At 37.3% G+C, this 16,172-nt stretch overlaps 1 protein-coding gene across 3 annotated transcripts in view; it reads left to right on the top strand.

Annotated features, from left to right (window-relative positions):
* Nucleotides 1–16,172, top strand: part of LOC121508055 (zeta-sarcoglycan) — a 605,848-nt gene that overhangs the window by 119,411 nt on the left and 470,265 nt on the right. The window contains exons 1-2 of one of the 3 annotated variants that reach the window (XM_041784544.1): nt 12,281–12,415; nt 12,509–12,569. The exons of 1 other annotated variant lie outside the window; for it this stretch is intronic. In XM_041784544.1, coding sequence (XP_041640478.1) covers nt 12,396–12,415; nt 12,509–12,569 — 81 coding nt within the window. In that variant the 5' untranslated portion in view covers nt 12,281–12,395. Of the gene's footprint in view, nt 1–12,280; nt 12,416–12,508; nt 12,570–16,172 lie in introns of those variants that run through there. One more of the 3 variants, XM_041784546.1, reaches the window with a different exon arrangement.

Below are 16,172 nucleotides of genomic sequence, written 5' to 3'. Positions count from 1 at the left end.
CCTGTTTGACCTCTGACAGTCAATGAGACATGTACCTAAAATGGCAGAGGAGGGATGTGACAACTGTTGATACCACTGCACTAGTAGGGGACCCACATTGCTAAATTTGGCCTTGCTGCCCTCTTGGAGGAATCTCCCATCTGGCATTTGCAAGCATTGTCAGATTGCCAGTCTGTGCCTGCTGCCATCTGTAATCCCATTTTGTTAACTCCTGGGTGTGATCTTAGCCTCATCTAGAATATGCTTTCTGAATCTAACAAGGAGTAAAAGAGTCAAAGATTTGTAAGAATGAAGACTGTTTCCTGCAGTTGCAACAGCCTCCAGACACAACAATCCCGAAAAAATTCTGTTGATTTCATCATATTGTGACATGTTTTGTTAAGACAGCTGAATTTTTTAAATGTTGCCTGGATTAGAAACATCAATTTGAATTACTCAGTCAGTATGTCTTTCAGCTTGTGACTTCCTCCAATCATCCAGGCTGCTATCCAAAGATCTAACCATTGATTTCATTTTCATCTCAGCCCTTATTTTTGCCGAGTTGTCCTCATGTCACTGTCATTTTCTCTTGTCAGCAAGCAGCAAAGTTTCTTCTATTGATCTTGTTATGGACTTCGTTTGAGGCAAATTCCTTATCACGGAATCAGACATTCTTTAACACAGTCAACACAGAGTCCATCCATGACCTTTTCTTCATCTCTTTAAACATATTCTCCTATTTCACACCAGCCTCGTATGCTTTTCACCACAGTACTCACACTGTAGTCATGCTTCTGGCAACTTTTATTGATATGCTGTGCTGTGACAATGAGGCAATTCGTTAAAATTCCAAAATAGGCCAATATTTTTAATTACTCTGAAATGCCACAGAAAAAGAGAGAATAAAAAAACCCTCTCCGATCACCCAAGAGTGTCAGGAAACACAAAAGGCTGATGGATAAGGCAGAAATTGGGTGAAATTTGATTTTAATTAAATCTGAATAAAAAGAATGAGATCAGCGCTAAAAGGGATTTGGTGTATTTCTTTAACAAAAGACTGTGGGGCCTGGTAATTACAGAGAGTGTCTTGAGAATTCTTGTTGGAGGTCCTACGCTTGCAGAAAGCAACCTGATTGTAGTGTCCTTTGGTAAAACTCGGACTTCTGCCTTTTCAGTTGGAGAACACAAAAAGATAACTGTGAATAGTTATTCTTCGTGTAAACAGTGTTCATTTTTTTACACAGAAATTACAGTGATAAATGTTTTTCAGCCAGACAAATAAAAATTAAACATTTTCACTTTTTCAATAATAAAATCAGCTAGGACTAAAATGTTGTTGCTGACTTGTCAGGCAAAATGTATGTTATCCCCCTTTGTGCATCTAATTTGTATGTCAAAATGCAAACATGTATATTTGCAACTGGTCAATCATGCAAATCATCTAAATTTGGCATTTCCAGTGATTCATCAAAGCAGCAGCTTCACAAGATCATCATGGCACCTCTGGTCAAATTCAGTGGGAGGAGAAGATCAGCAAAGACAGCAAAGCAACATTGCATAGGTTATGTTTTTAATAAAAAAAAAAAAAAAAAAAAAACACGTTACATGAGTGAGGGTGTTAAAAGAATAAAATGTTGCTTTACATATGAAGAATTATCAAAGCTTTCACTCTGGTAAGGCAACTAATAAGAGGGGGAAAAGGAAAAGTTCTCATGGGCCCAGCTGGGGAAGGACATAAGGGTCAACACAAACATGGTCCAGTAATTAAGCATTAACTATATTTTCTTACATTAACATATCCTCACCATTACTAATATGATTTTTAAAATTCCAGTAATTTCAGACTCAAGATGTTCTGAAGGCCAATTATAGATAGGCCAAAAACATGAATGTTTACCAGGAGGCTAACACCAATGCTTCTGATCCAGCGTGTAGGTATTGATTATCAAATAGCATATGGGTAGGGCTCATTTACTGGAACTTTTCTGGGGTTAAGGCATTTTTTGAGCATTGCTACACCGTCATGAAGGTATTTGGAGTTGTCATATAAGAAGAAGTAAAAAAAAAAATCATCTTTTCTTCCAAGAAAAGCTTTCATCGTGATTCTTTACCCCTTTTTTTAAAGAATAAAATGTTGTCCAGTTCTGATAAAACTGCTGCTATAGCTACATCTGAGCTTAACACTTGCAGTACAACTAAATCATGCCATTATTACCACAGACTCATGCAGGTCTTTTTCAGGTCTGTAAAAAAGCAGAATTATCTATTGTGCCTTGAAAATAATAATGACTAGTTCTGGTAAAACAGCTACTATAGCCACATCCGAGCTAACTGCTTTACTGGCAGCAGCCATTGTTTACTGGCAGTAAACTAAACCATGCCTAAAGCTAATGCCTTGTTCTCCTTGAACAATATTGATTCATCTGGCAAATTTTCAAACATAAATGTTTCGAATTGGAACTTTGCAAGACAGATATGCCTGATGGCAGACATTGTATTTGGCCAGTCTATCAGTCTATTGGGGCACTACATATTTATTTATTAAGATGTATTGCCTAACACATTGTATTTCATAACATTACAAAAGTGAACCTGTTACCAACTGCAAGCACCTCAGGTTTTATTTTCTTGTTTTAGAGCTTGAAATAAAATATCCATGTTGGACTCCTTAGATGAATGTGGATTATGATGATGCGATACCATTAGAGGATAAAAATACAATTTTGCAGTGTTAAAGGTAAAAAATAAATATAATCTGTTCAAAATTGGGGACATTTTCACTCTAGACTTGATTTTATATAACTGCAAAAATCAACACAAACATACAAAATAATCAAACAATCAAAACAAGTCTTCAAAAAACTACACAAAAATTTGTAATAAATGTCTTTTAAAGTGAAATTAATTATCTGCTTCTCAGTACAAAGGTATGATAGGCCACAGGCTAATGTCATAACACTTAACAGATGGTGCTGATCATTTCTGAGTGCAGAGTTCGCAGGGACTAGAGATTTGTTTTATTTTTGTTTTTAATACTTTTTTTTGTTTACTTTCTGGTAGCCAGAACTGAGTGTAATCCGTGACGTTAATCCCATGGGATCAGACATATCTGCAATTAATCCACTAAAAACTCCACAGCAAATTAACATCTATATTTAGCCACAGACATCTCGGGTTACATCAGCTCCTTGCTCCTCATACATTTTGGCATCATTACTTTTTTTTTTTGCCTCATTTCAGCCTGTATCCATTCAGAGAATTACAGCAGCTCTGTGGCAAGCATAAATGAACGTTTTGACAGTATTTTGTGAACAAGAGTCATAAGGCTCAACTCCCTACACAGCTTGAAGACAGATTCCTAGAAAGAGAGAGATTAAACCCCAAATCTCAAAAGATGATGGGAGTAAAGACATGCATGTCAGCATGCAGTAAAGAATATTTTCTATCCCTCAACAGGCTCAACATTTATCATATGTTAGCCTATTAATAGTGAGGTTAAGTAGCAAATGTTAGGCAGTGGTGACAGCATATCAGGGGGATAATGTTATTAAACTCAAGTTAAGTTCTCTTATCCAAATATGCAGTGAGAAATACAGACATTAAAGTGTAACGTCTAAGTCACAGTGTGTCCTCTTAAAAATATTCGAGTTAAAATAGAACTTTACTGTCAGACATTAAATGACCAACATTTAAAGGAAATTACCTTTCATTGGGACCAGTGTGAAAGTTGCGTTCATATAAAACGTGTTGATTGTGAACCAACCTTCCTTACATTTCCTGTTTAAGATGGGGCTTTTATGCCCCCGTCACACCCCATTGTCAATGTAAATGACATAAAATGAAAAACTGGTAGGCTAAAATCATTTTGTTATTGAACCTGTTGGCAACCTCCAAGATTAAAAATTGAAGCCAATGCAGGAGAGTATTTTCTCCAGTGTCTACTAGAGGCTGAGTACAAAAGCCTGAGGAGTTATATTAATACTCATGTGAAAAATTGCAATTGGGATGTGCTGTAGCTGTTAGCCAGAAGGCTAATCCACAAATTACACATGCTTCACCTGCACTGCGTTTCGTGAGTGCAATGGTTTGCAGACTGATGGCATGCGCCCCTGCCAACTGGATGCGGTTGTGGAGCAAAATACAGGGGAGCACACTCCTGAGCAACTGGAGATTATGGACCATAAGCAGAACTATGTGCAGGAATTCATGTAAAGAATGGATTACACTGCCTTTATGAAGTTGATTTGGTGTTTATTTCAATATTATTAAGCATTCTTTTTTTTTTTTTTTTTTTTGCTTCTAGCAGTAAAAGGATTGTGTTTTCGAGAAAGGATGCACAACTTTGTATGTTTTTACCTTAAAAATGTTTTTTTCTTTGTTCATGACATCATGTTACCTCTGTAAACTTCTAAACAACCAGTGACCTGTTCCTTGTGCCACAGAATGAGGTGTAATGTTGATAAAAGGATAAGATATACCATCTATTATGTTGTACTTTGAAACTGAACGGATGCTTTGTGCATTCTCATTTCTGTTAAGGTTGATCTACTCTACAGGGATTGATGCATTTCAGCAGGAGCCTCAAATGAAAATAGACCTCATGTGTGTCTCGAGCAGAGCAGCGTTGAGTGGCTCTTGAAGTGGAACTGCAAAGATAGACTAGAAAGGGAGCGATCATGTGCAGATCACTGCACAGATAGACTATGAATTTGAGGGTTAAGGCCTCTCCATCTTGTTACCTTTTTTTGAATTGATCAAAATTCACTTTGAGATATACAGCATGCAACCAGAGTCACTAAGCTCCAGATCTCCACCAGCACATATGCGACATGTAAATTAATTCATGATCAGGCACGACCCGCACTTAAACAATGTGTGTCACTCTGCCGGAACAATATAAGGGAGAGCAGAGCATCAGCAAGAGGTGACTGTTCGGTTAAATTTAGGAAAACTACCATTGGGCAATTTGCATTTTTAGTCAGAGCAGTGGAAAAGTGGAACTCAATCCATACCTGTATCAGAGACTATATAAATTTCAGTTTTACTTTAAAACAAAACATAAATTACAGCTTAATGGCAACCAATCATGTCCACAAACAGAAAGCTATCTCAAACAACAGTTTAATCTTTATTAACGCCATGCTGTTACCATCCCTGTCCTAAGATGATTAATGTAATAAGGCCAATTGAAAGGAAAGGGGTGTTGTCCCCAGATAACTGCATGATGGCTCAGTGTCTCTGCACACCAATGCCCATAATAACAGGAGCATTAAAGTTTTGTCTTTTAACTGATTAACAAAGTATTAGTGCATACACTTTATCATGGGGCTTTGAAACCCATCACAACATTTGGCAATGTCAAAACTGCCTGCTCCTGCAAGATTTCGGTTTGGTCCAAGATCCTACTCCTGATGCAGCCCTCTAGTCTAAATCTTAGTATGCACAAGTCTTAGATTTCAGTCTTTAATGAAATTGAAGCAACCTTAGATGCAAGTTAGTGTTACAGCTAACTCTGGCTGAGCATTTGTGTTGTGCACGGCCCCTATCAAATGAACTAATAAACTGTACTAAGCTTTAGAAACCAGTGGTTGACATCACTGAGACTCTATCTATGTTTTACCATCTATGGTAAAGTCGCACATCACTATTACACCATTGTGTAACCAATACCAAAGTGCCACTGTGAAGTGATGACAAGATTTTACCATAGTGGTGTTGTAGCCTACATTAGCTACTGGTCAACCTTCATGTAGGAGTAAAAAGGTTCTTGAAAGCTTGTTTTTACACAATGTCTTCAAGACACTGAATCTAAATGATGAATTGTAACATGCTCCTGTAGCTATTTTCTATTACAGTTTTGAGTGTTATGAAGAAAATGTTTGTTTCAGCACCAGTCCAAAGCTCTATATAATAACTGAGAGCACTACAGTGCAAATGTGATGCTATTGTGCTGGTGAGATTAGTTATATTTGGACAAATATATGTCAGTGAAAATGACTGGAATAAGAGATGACTGGTTGAACACATTCCACATTAACACATTCACACAGTGCTGGTTTGAGCTCATAATTATACCACACTGCAATTATCTCATCCAGTAGTTTGATTCTCCGTCTCCTGGCATTAAAGCCGATGCCACACCTCTAGCCTCCTTCATGTTAACTGTCTCACTGGATATTGATTGAAAACCACAAAGCTCTCTAATCAAGGGAGTTTCATTCTGTGCAATTCTCTCAAATATCCTTGAACACACCAGTTCACAAACAATATCAATTGAACAGTCTTCACGTCGTATTGATGTGACCAATTAATTTGCATCTTTGCATGCACCTGTTTGTAGAGATCTGATCGCCCTGTAATTTGATGTCCATGTTGGTTAAGCAACATAAAAACATACATGTTCTGTTACCAGCAGACTAACACATGGATCCCAGTGGAAGGAGAGAGATGAAAAGACTACCTTACACACACAAACGTGCACAACCAATCTTAGGGAATAGATCTACGGGGTATCAGTAGCAGAGGGTCGATACATCTGCAGATACTTACAGCTGAGGTTGTTATGTATGAGTATGTGGAGAGGATGGAGATTAAAGAGCCCTAAGGATGATTGCTTTTGGGTTTTGCTCCAATTGGCATGTTACATGTCATCTGTGTGTAGGTGAATGTGTGTGCCAAACACTTGGCTCCATTTGACACTTGTTCCCATGGGATGGTAGGTTGGAAGAGTGAAGGCAGGGGGGCTGAGAAGCTAGAGATAAAAAAAAGTACTGGACATCTGAAGGATTCTTGCTGTCATCCCTCTTTCTCTTCTTTCAGGCAACTGATTCCTGTCTTGACATTTCTGAAATATAAATATATATACTCTCCCATCCAATGTTAAAATGATGGGCTGATGCAGAGTTGGAGGGAGATTACCATTCTTTTGACAGAAGAGGCAATCAGTGGCTCACTAAACAAGTGTGAAAAAGTTACTGCTTAAAGGTTTTCTCTTCCAAAGAAAAAAGGCCAGCTGTTTTTATTTGTTATTCAGAATTTGTTGGGTCATTTCGAGTGTGCTCATCCATTAGTTATAATCTGCAACCGCAGTATCCCCATCCAGCTCTGTAAGAAAAACAAACTCTGCTGTGGCAATTTTAAAAAACCATTTGAAAATCACTTTTTAACATTGCCTTAAAATAACTCACTCTCTTTGCCTGTTGCATTAACATGTTGTTTATTTTCACGTTTTAATTTGTTTCATACATTTACATTAGAAACTCAGATTTCTTTTCCCCCATTAATGTGGAACTCTATCAGTTTAATAACTTTTCATCCCATAGCACTTAAACTTGTTTTAGTTTATCAGTTTATTTTCCTTTTAATTATTCAAGACAGAATACAGACTATTAGGGTATTATTTACAGACAAGCACATATATGCAAAGTATTTTATTCTTCTGGTGCTTTGACACTCACACTAAACTTCCTGAAAACTTTCTGAAGTTGTTAAAATGAGCTGCATGTGTAAACAGCAACATTTTGTATTCTGACTTTACCCAGATTTTTTTCCATCAAGCCACCTTGTACATTTTCCTTTTGAAGCCAGGATGACCTGACATGAAAACAACTGAAGCAAAGACCATGTGTGCATGGATGTGCAATTATCATTGAACATCTTCAGTATATTTTGTATCAACCGTTGTGTTCTCCCCCTTTTTTTGTTTTTGATCCGGTGCATGTTGAACACATATCACTTTAAGTGTTAAAGTATGAATTTGGATATAATGGTTGATGAACACTCTAACATTTTATATGAGGCATGTCAACACATAGGAGGGTATTTGGTGTTTTAAGTCACTGAAAATGCTCCTCTGGAAAACTGCTTCTAGGGTAAAGACTTTTACAAACTCTGTTTTGTCTTGTAACACCTCATTGTGCATTTGTATCTCCCCTGTTTGTTACTGGTGTGGGACATTATCACTTTTGTTTGCATGGTGATGGCAGACATAGACAGACTGTTGACGTTGCTGACTAGACTTTTGACATGCTTCTACTATGAACAGAGACATCTGATTGGACTATGAAGGTCACTGCTGCTTCATACAACACTCCAAAGACACAAAGCCCACTGCCAATGTTGGTGTTTTTGGATAATGTTTGGGTTGGTGGGATGACTTTGAAAATGAAATGTTTGTACCGTTTATTCTTTGCAATTAAAAGCTGTTTTGTTTAATGTTTCTGCACAGCTAAAACTAAATCTGAGAAAATGTTTATGTCAAGGACATTGCTGCTGTCTGTGAGCGAGATTCTTGTTGTGCTTTCTACAGCAAAACACAAATCATTTTTCAATGAGGGCTGTCAGCATTAATGCATTAATTGTGACTAATAAAGGTTCAAATAAGTACCTTTACAAAAATCCCGATTGCATGCTTTATTGTCCTTTTCAGCATCCAATGTTACCAGCCACTGTAATGTCTCCCTGCAGCCGTGTAAAATAAGTCCACCATGCTCCTTAATGTCTCATTTTAATTAAAAGAAAATCAGTGGAAAAGTCATCTACAACTTTTAATACCAAACATTTCACTTTTACTGTTCCATTATTTGCTCTTCAATCCATAAGAAGTTCCTTTTTCTGTGGTTTAGTTCATATCATAATCTTCAAACTCCCAAAGTTCATTATTTTCTTTTAAAATAAAAGCAAGTCTGTCTCCAAAAGGATGTCAGTGACCCTTAGTTGAAGACAGTAAAAAAAATGAAAAGAAAGAAAGAAAGAAAAACAAATCAGTTCAGTCAGAACCACTTTGTCAACACACTTGATTTGCGCCTATAAATATTTCTTTATTAGCAGTTATTAATCAGCATTTATTGCTTATATTTATATTTATATTTAGCAGTGTGGCTGTTGTAGGATCCCCCTTTCATTCCAGAAGCCTATGTGAAAAGTATTAGACAGGAACAGCACACGTTCCTGCTCTTCCTATGCTGATAAGGAAAGCATAAGGCAGAGAGAGAAGCAGCTAAAAACCCTGAGCAGAGCAAGCATCAGTGACAGAAGGACATTGATTTAATGAGAAGCAAAATAAAGGAGGAGCTTGGGTGGAAGTGGATTGCAAGAGAAGATTGCAAAGACAATGGCAGAGAATAGCAAGGTGTGAGCAGTTTAAATAAGGCAGCATGAGAGCAATTAGCCAATAGCATGCTTAGAGCAAATCAGCTGGACGTCAGCTGATGAAGGCTTGCACGAGATCAGCTAATCTCTGTTATGGCAGCGCTTGACTCCGGAACTGCCTGAACAAACATTTTGCCCTCAATTTTTAAATGTAAAATAGTCCAAAAAGGTTGATTAACCAGGGTTAACAACAGAAATTAGTGATTAAAGGCCTTCGTTCTCATCTTTTCATGAGAACAAAGATGTTTTTCGAAAACACAGTGTGTGTGAATAGGATTATTTTTGTAAATAATGCAGCATAAAAGTAGCCGCCTATGTGTGGACACGGCTTTAAAAAAACAGTGTTAACCAGAAGACTTTTTTTTTTCATTTTAGTGCCTTTTTGAATCATTTTTGTGTGTTTTAGTAATTATGTTTATAGAGAAAGAAATAAACTACCAAACCCATGTACTTTAACCATGTTCAGACATATAAATGAGGCCCCATAGTATTCTGTCCATGGTCCACAGAGATTTATACCTTTCATTAATGCCTTTTCATGTTGTGTTTCAAGGTTTTTATGTTGTGTCTTTATTAACGTTTCTGTTTTTGTGCTGCTGCTGGCAAAGATCTTCTCAACCGTTAGTTGTTTACAACGCAATGATAATAAAGATCTGTTCTAGATTCTGATTTTCAATTCAGTAAAATGAACTAATTAAATCTACTAATTTAACATAATTGGAAATACAGTGCAAGACGTGCATTTAGACACAATATGAGCATGCTGCTATGAATATGTGCGCAGCACTTGTTTGCTGTGTATGTACAGCAGCCAATCTGACAGCTGAACACATTGTTGATTCCTTCCTGCCAACATACTGAACACTTCCAGAGAGAGAGAGAGAGAGAGAGAGAGAGAGAGAGAGAGAGAGAGAAAACGAGGAGCTCTAATTTATGCAGCAGAACAGCAGGAGGTAGAGAGTGTGAAAGTCAATAATTTCAAAGTTTATTTGCTTATGCAACAGCTCTGCATTCTGATCTCTATCATCCTTCAAACTTGGTTCAGTAGGAAACTATAAACCGACACAGTGCAGGCCTTTGACTTTTGTCGTGTGAATGTTATGTTGACGATCGTCCCTTTAAGTGTCTTTTTCTTCACTCCAATCTGCTGTGAGTGCGTACATGCATGCGGGGGTCTTTGAGGTGAATAATAACTTTTTTCTTATTATACTGGATACGGCACAGTGCTCCTAAGCTTTGCTCACTGGAGTTCAATTACTGGGTTCCCTCTGGCTCACCTTTTATCACCAAATAAGTAGCTCTCTGATACTGCATCTTTGTATATGTGTGTCTGTGTGTGGTCAAAGTCAAACAGCTGCATAGGAAGTGTGGATACATTCAGTGAGAATTCTATACGCAGCATGTAGACAACCACCCTTTCACATTCGTTTTTCAAGAGGTATATATGCTAGCATTACAGTCACTTTTACAGGTTGTCACAGGCATATATTCACTAAACACAGGTGCACACTTACTACCTTTTCCTCCCCTGGTGAAAGTATTTTTCCTTCCTCAGATTCAAAACACTGCGTTCACCTCAGAAATAAACACAAGCACACATACATACACAGAAGCACTGCAGTGCCTCTGAACCACAGGGACTTAGATTTGGGTCATCAACTCTACAATGAATGCCTGCAAAAGAGAGATAAATAGCTTCTTACTTGTTCTCACCTATTGTCATGTTGGTACACTGTTTTTTCTTATAAAACCAAATACGACACTTTCACTGAGCAACCTGGCGGGTAGAAATAATGAGAAGAGCCAGAAGCGAAAATAGGAAAAAAGGAAAACAATAGACTTTTCTCTCTGCTGAATGTCATTTCAAGATATATTTTCTTGAGGGTTTGAAGTCTTGCCGTCATAAGTGCAGCGTATTTGTTTAGTCAAGGACCTGTAAGATGGAACACAGTGGAGTTTTTCTTCATGAGGGGAATTTATCATAATGCTCATGGTCAAAATAAGTGCAAAGCAACCAACTCTTTTGACAAAGCTCACACTTCAAGAGTCCTTAATTATAACCTTGTAAATTTAATATGACTGGAATGACTAATGACTAATTTAAAGGTTTTCTCATAGTATAGTTATCTGAATCATCATGAAAAATTGCCTTTAAATGCAGTAGATTACATGGATAATCAAAGGTTTGATAGGCAGTCCTGGTTAGCACACAGATTTTGAAAAAGAAATGAAGATTCCAGGCTTTGGTAGCAGCTGATACTTTATTACTTTCCACAACTTTGCTCAGGGGCATCTTAGTGCCAGGTAGAGCATGAGTGACAGAAACCAGAGCTGACCAGTTGACACCTGCTACCTTATGATCTGTGCCAGTAGGCCAACTGCATCAGAGCTGGCAGCACCTACACTCAACACTTGTTAGAAATAGACTGACTCTTGGTTTTTTCACTTTTTTAACTAGGATTTTTCTGTGTTTTAGATTTCAAACTTTTTCTTTCATGGTTTTAAAGCTACTTTGTAAATATGTATATTAACAGCTAATTGTAGGGCAGAAAACCCTTAGAAAAAGGTGGGTGATAAAAATAATAAGGGACGATCAATGAAAGCAAGATGATGATGTTAAAATATACAAACACAAAAAATGTAATAAGAAAATTATACTATGTCAAAGAGACCTGAGGAATTAAAAAAAGATGAACTGTTCTTGAAATGACATAGAAATAAAAAAGTCATATTTATTAGAAATAAACATACATATGAAAAAAAAGACATAATTTAACCACTAAAATGTGAATTAAAAAGCAGAGTAGAATAATAATAGTAAAAATAAACTCAGGAAATATAACCTAACTACACTGAAAGCCAGACTTAATAGGCTAAAGTATCCTTAAAAACATCAAACTTTCTGATAAATAAATACTTGTTATAGTTTAAAAGCAACATTCAATTTAAATAAGTATTAAAAAACCCTATAAACTCAAAAGCAACACATTTTCCTGCTTCAAGGAACATATAGCCTGCCTTCCTGTCACATCAAATAGATGTTTATCACTCTGATGGTCACATTCCCATTCCCCAGTCCACCGTGGCACAGCTGTACTGGAATTAGAAATTGACACAGACCCCAAAAAGATCTCAGAAGGGGTTAACAGTTGCTAGGAGCAGACTACAACTTGACAAATTTTTAGTGCAACGGCAGGAAAAAGGAGAAGAAACGGAAAAAAGAGAGGAGAAATGTTGAAATACAGACTTTTGAGTCCTAGAGGGGGATGAAAATTAAAATAAAGAGGTAAAACTGCGCATGCTGGAGCTCACGTTTTAAGCTAGCTTTACCTGTGTGTCAGCAGCCAGCTAGCTTAACTTGTGCAACTTGTGTTTTCAGGTTGAGAGACTTTACTAAGTTTTGGAAGGATTCTTTTACAAAGAGGAAAGCAACAATCAAGGTAAGACTGTGAAACTTTATATTTTTAAAGTTACTGTTTCTTGCTGGGTCAATGAAAAGTGGAGCAGTTTGTAAGGTTTATGTGAGTGTTAGCTTACTGGCAAGTTACTGCTTGCTTTTGGTAGATGTTTGTACTGTTGGTGTCCTTTAGCTGATTCAGGTGTTGTGGACATTTAAATCTTTAGCATTTTGATCGAAAGTAGAGCTTTTTTGTTACAACTGTTGAACAAAAGTAGACCAAATTTGCATTGTGAGTGATTGCACATGGATGGAGTAGGACTGCTTTGTGCACAGCTGCAGGCAATTTTACTAACTAGCAACAGGTTTAAACGTGGAGGTATACAGTAGCGTTTTCTCTGCCTTTCATATTGCTGCTATCAAGACATCAGGCAAGAAATATATACAGGTTTATCTTTTGGCACAGGCTTTGTGGTTGTTTTGGTCTCTGCCCACTGGTATTCATATTCTTAATGTTGACAGCACACAGTCAGTAATGTAATGTAGGGAAGGGAGTCTGAAGTTTTTTATGTGCATTTAGTACACTAGTTCTTGAGAGTAACAGGTGGCTTACAAAAAAGATGATAATAATTAAAAGTATATCTTTTTTTTAATTGACAAGAGCAGCTAATTTTTATTAAGCCATTGCAATGTCTCCCTGCAGCCACCATCACTTTAAATAAGTCCATCACTGCTCCTTGATTTCTCATTTTGCTTTAAAAATGAGGAAAGCTCAGTGGATATGTCAAAATAATTTGAAATAATTTACCTTTTTACTGTGCCTTATTTCCTTTTCAATCCATAACAAGTTCCTTTTTCCAGTTTCAGTTCATGTTATAATCTCTGATCTACCTATAAAGCAAGTCTGTATTCAAAACAGGAAGCTAGTGATAGAAGAAAAATCTAAAATGAAACAAAACTGTTGGAAATGCAAAATAGTGTACTTCTGAGCAGTTATCAGGATGTGATTAATCCCAATTAACTACAGAAATTTGAAGATTAATCACAATTAGAAATTCTAATCATTTGACAGTCCTGGTTATTATACTTTGAATGCACATCCCTGACTCATAGAAGTGTACAAGTGTATAAACGGCATTACCGCCTTAAATTTTTTTAGTGAGATAAAGGAAGTTACCAGCAAGTGACAAATAACAAGGAAAGAAGAAAACACAAGACAGTAGAATCAATCACTGTAGAAGAGGAGAGAATAAAAAGATAAAGACAGAAGGGAGGGAGAAGTACGGAGGCTGGTGGAGGAGTATGAATGTGAAATATGAGAGGGAGTGATGTGCAAAGGAAGAAGAGGAAGAAAGGAGGAACAAAAGGAGCAAGGGAATAAGAAAAGAGGAAAGTAAAAGAAAGACAAACGATGGGTAATAGCTAAGAAAAGAGCTACTGTGATTCATGTCAGTTGTGCTGCTCTGCATCATCCTGTATTCACCAGCTCATGATCTACCACTGCCTCAGTCAAGAGTGTGTGTGTGCATGTGTGTTTGTGAGAGTGTATGAACACTTTATATTGCGTCTACTCTCTGAGGAAATGGTGCCAAGGTTTGGATAAGGATATAGATAAAGACAGGGGAGATGGGGTTGTAAATCACACACGTACACTCACACAAACACACAAGACACCACATGCAGTTCGACCTTGACTCCGGCTGCTCCCCTCCACCTCTCAGGAACATGTTGTGTATTATTCTCTCTCTCCTGCCGCTCCTGGAAACTGATGCTTATCTACTTTACAAGAGATAACGGAGAGCACATGAGAGAGCGAGAGAGAATGTGTGAGAGAGAGGGAGAAAGAGGAAGCGATACGGAGGATGTGTAAGAGAGGAATGAAGAGAGAAGAATGAGAGTGGTTGTAGCTGACGAGTAAGATAGAAGGAATGAGACAGAGAGGGGTCTGAATAATAGACAATATACGCAAATAGTGAAACAAAAGTGATGTACTTTAGTGTGTGTCCTACAGTCATTCATTTGATGAAGAAATGGCAGAGACGGAAATCTATTGTAAATGTGTGTTTTGTGTTTATGTGTGTTTTTCAGAGTCTCATAAGCATGAATCAGAGAAAAATAAGACAAAACTGTTGTTTAACCTAACCCTCACCTGTTTTGGTGATACCAAATATGATTGTACTTCAAAAAAGTCAAAAAAGTTGAATGCAAATGACTTAACCAAGTCTTGGTCCTGTTTCCTTCATGACAAGGTTTACAGATGCCCTTTATATGTATTAATGTGACAACACCAGTCAGACAGTTTCACATATAGGAATATGTCTCACATCCGTCTACAACTGCCAACAGAAAGTCTTTGGGAAGGGAAGGACTTCTGAAAATAATTTTGTATTGTGATTTCACAAATGCTCTGTCTGTCTCTTTCATTACTGGGAAAGAGTGACAAAAGCATATAAAATAGTGGACATGCGCAGCTCTGGGGTGAACTAGCCACGGTAGCCGATATAATTACTAACAATTACTACCTGTCGCAAAGTCATGCCAAAGAGCAAAAACATCTTTTCAGCAAAGAAAAGCTTTCAGTGTCTTTGCTCTTTTTGTGGTATAGAAATGTGGTCCAGTTCCAATAAAACTACACTAGAGCAGCAGTTTTTTTTTAATACCAAGGCAGAGAAAATAGTTTAAGTCCAAGTCAGACACTTCCTATACTAGGTAGTTTCTTGTTTTCAATGATCAAAAAATGCAAGCAAACCCCTATACTCTATATATGTAGCTTTAAATCAAAATTGAGCTATTTTGGACAAACTTGTGTCTAAGGCCAGAGATGTAGCTACTTGCTGTTTCACTTTGCATTAATTTATGCTGTAGCTGTTGGTCATTCTTGTAAAAATAGTTGCCTGTATGCAACCAATATTTTTGGAGGACATCACAAGAGGACACTCGAGGGAGCTCAGGCTGTATACAAGTACCTGATGTGTGTATATGGGCATAACTCTGAGCTTATAACAAACGTAACAGACATAAATGATAACACCAGATCAGCTCAGACTGATGACCACTGTTCAGATCAGTGTCATCTGCACATTTCTATCTAATATTTTCTTCCTCACACTGACATAATGCTCCTGGTGTATAGGTTTATTAGTCACTGTGTCAACTGGTGACTTACAACCAACTGCATTCATGAATGTAAACACTACAGTAGCTGGTGTAAAGAAGAGTCCTTGCTGATATCTCACTCTCTTTTGTTACAATATCAAATATATATCCTAATCAGATATGTATTCAATGAAAAGCTAAACTAATACCAACTGCCATGAATGCAATTGACTTAAACTACCAGTTTACACAGTCACATTAAGGACTGTAACACCGTTCATATTTTTATGACTTTTGCAGGTTTTAACATCAGCTTCTAAAATAGACTGTATCTGTCCAGCTGACAAGCATGTTTTTCTGTGTGCAGTGATGAAGTGGGGAGATGTTGTAGTTTATCATTTCGTCTTTCTGCTCTTGTTGTTTCTGCTGCTCTGTTGGCTGTCATACTGCCTTTGCGGCATGTGTTTACTGCATCTAGCATCAGTGTTGTGTTATTTTATGAGGACATGCACAGCTGAAGCATTTAACCAATGCTGGGGATTTGTGGAAG

The sequence above is a fragment of the Cheilinus undulatus genome, linkage group 4, assembly GCF_018320785.1.
Source record: "Cheilinus undulatus linkage group 4, ASM1832078v1, whole genome shotgun sequence".
Lineage (NCBI taxonomy): Eukaryota > Metazoa > Chordata > Actinopteri > Labriformes > Labridae > Cheilinus > Cheilinus undulatus.
Note: the sequence above shows the minus strand (reverse complement) of the source record. Positions and strands in the feature narration are given on the sequence as shown.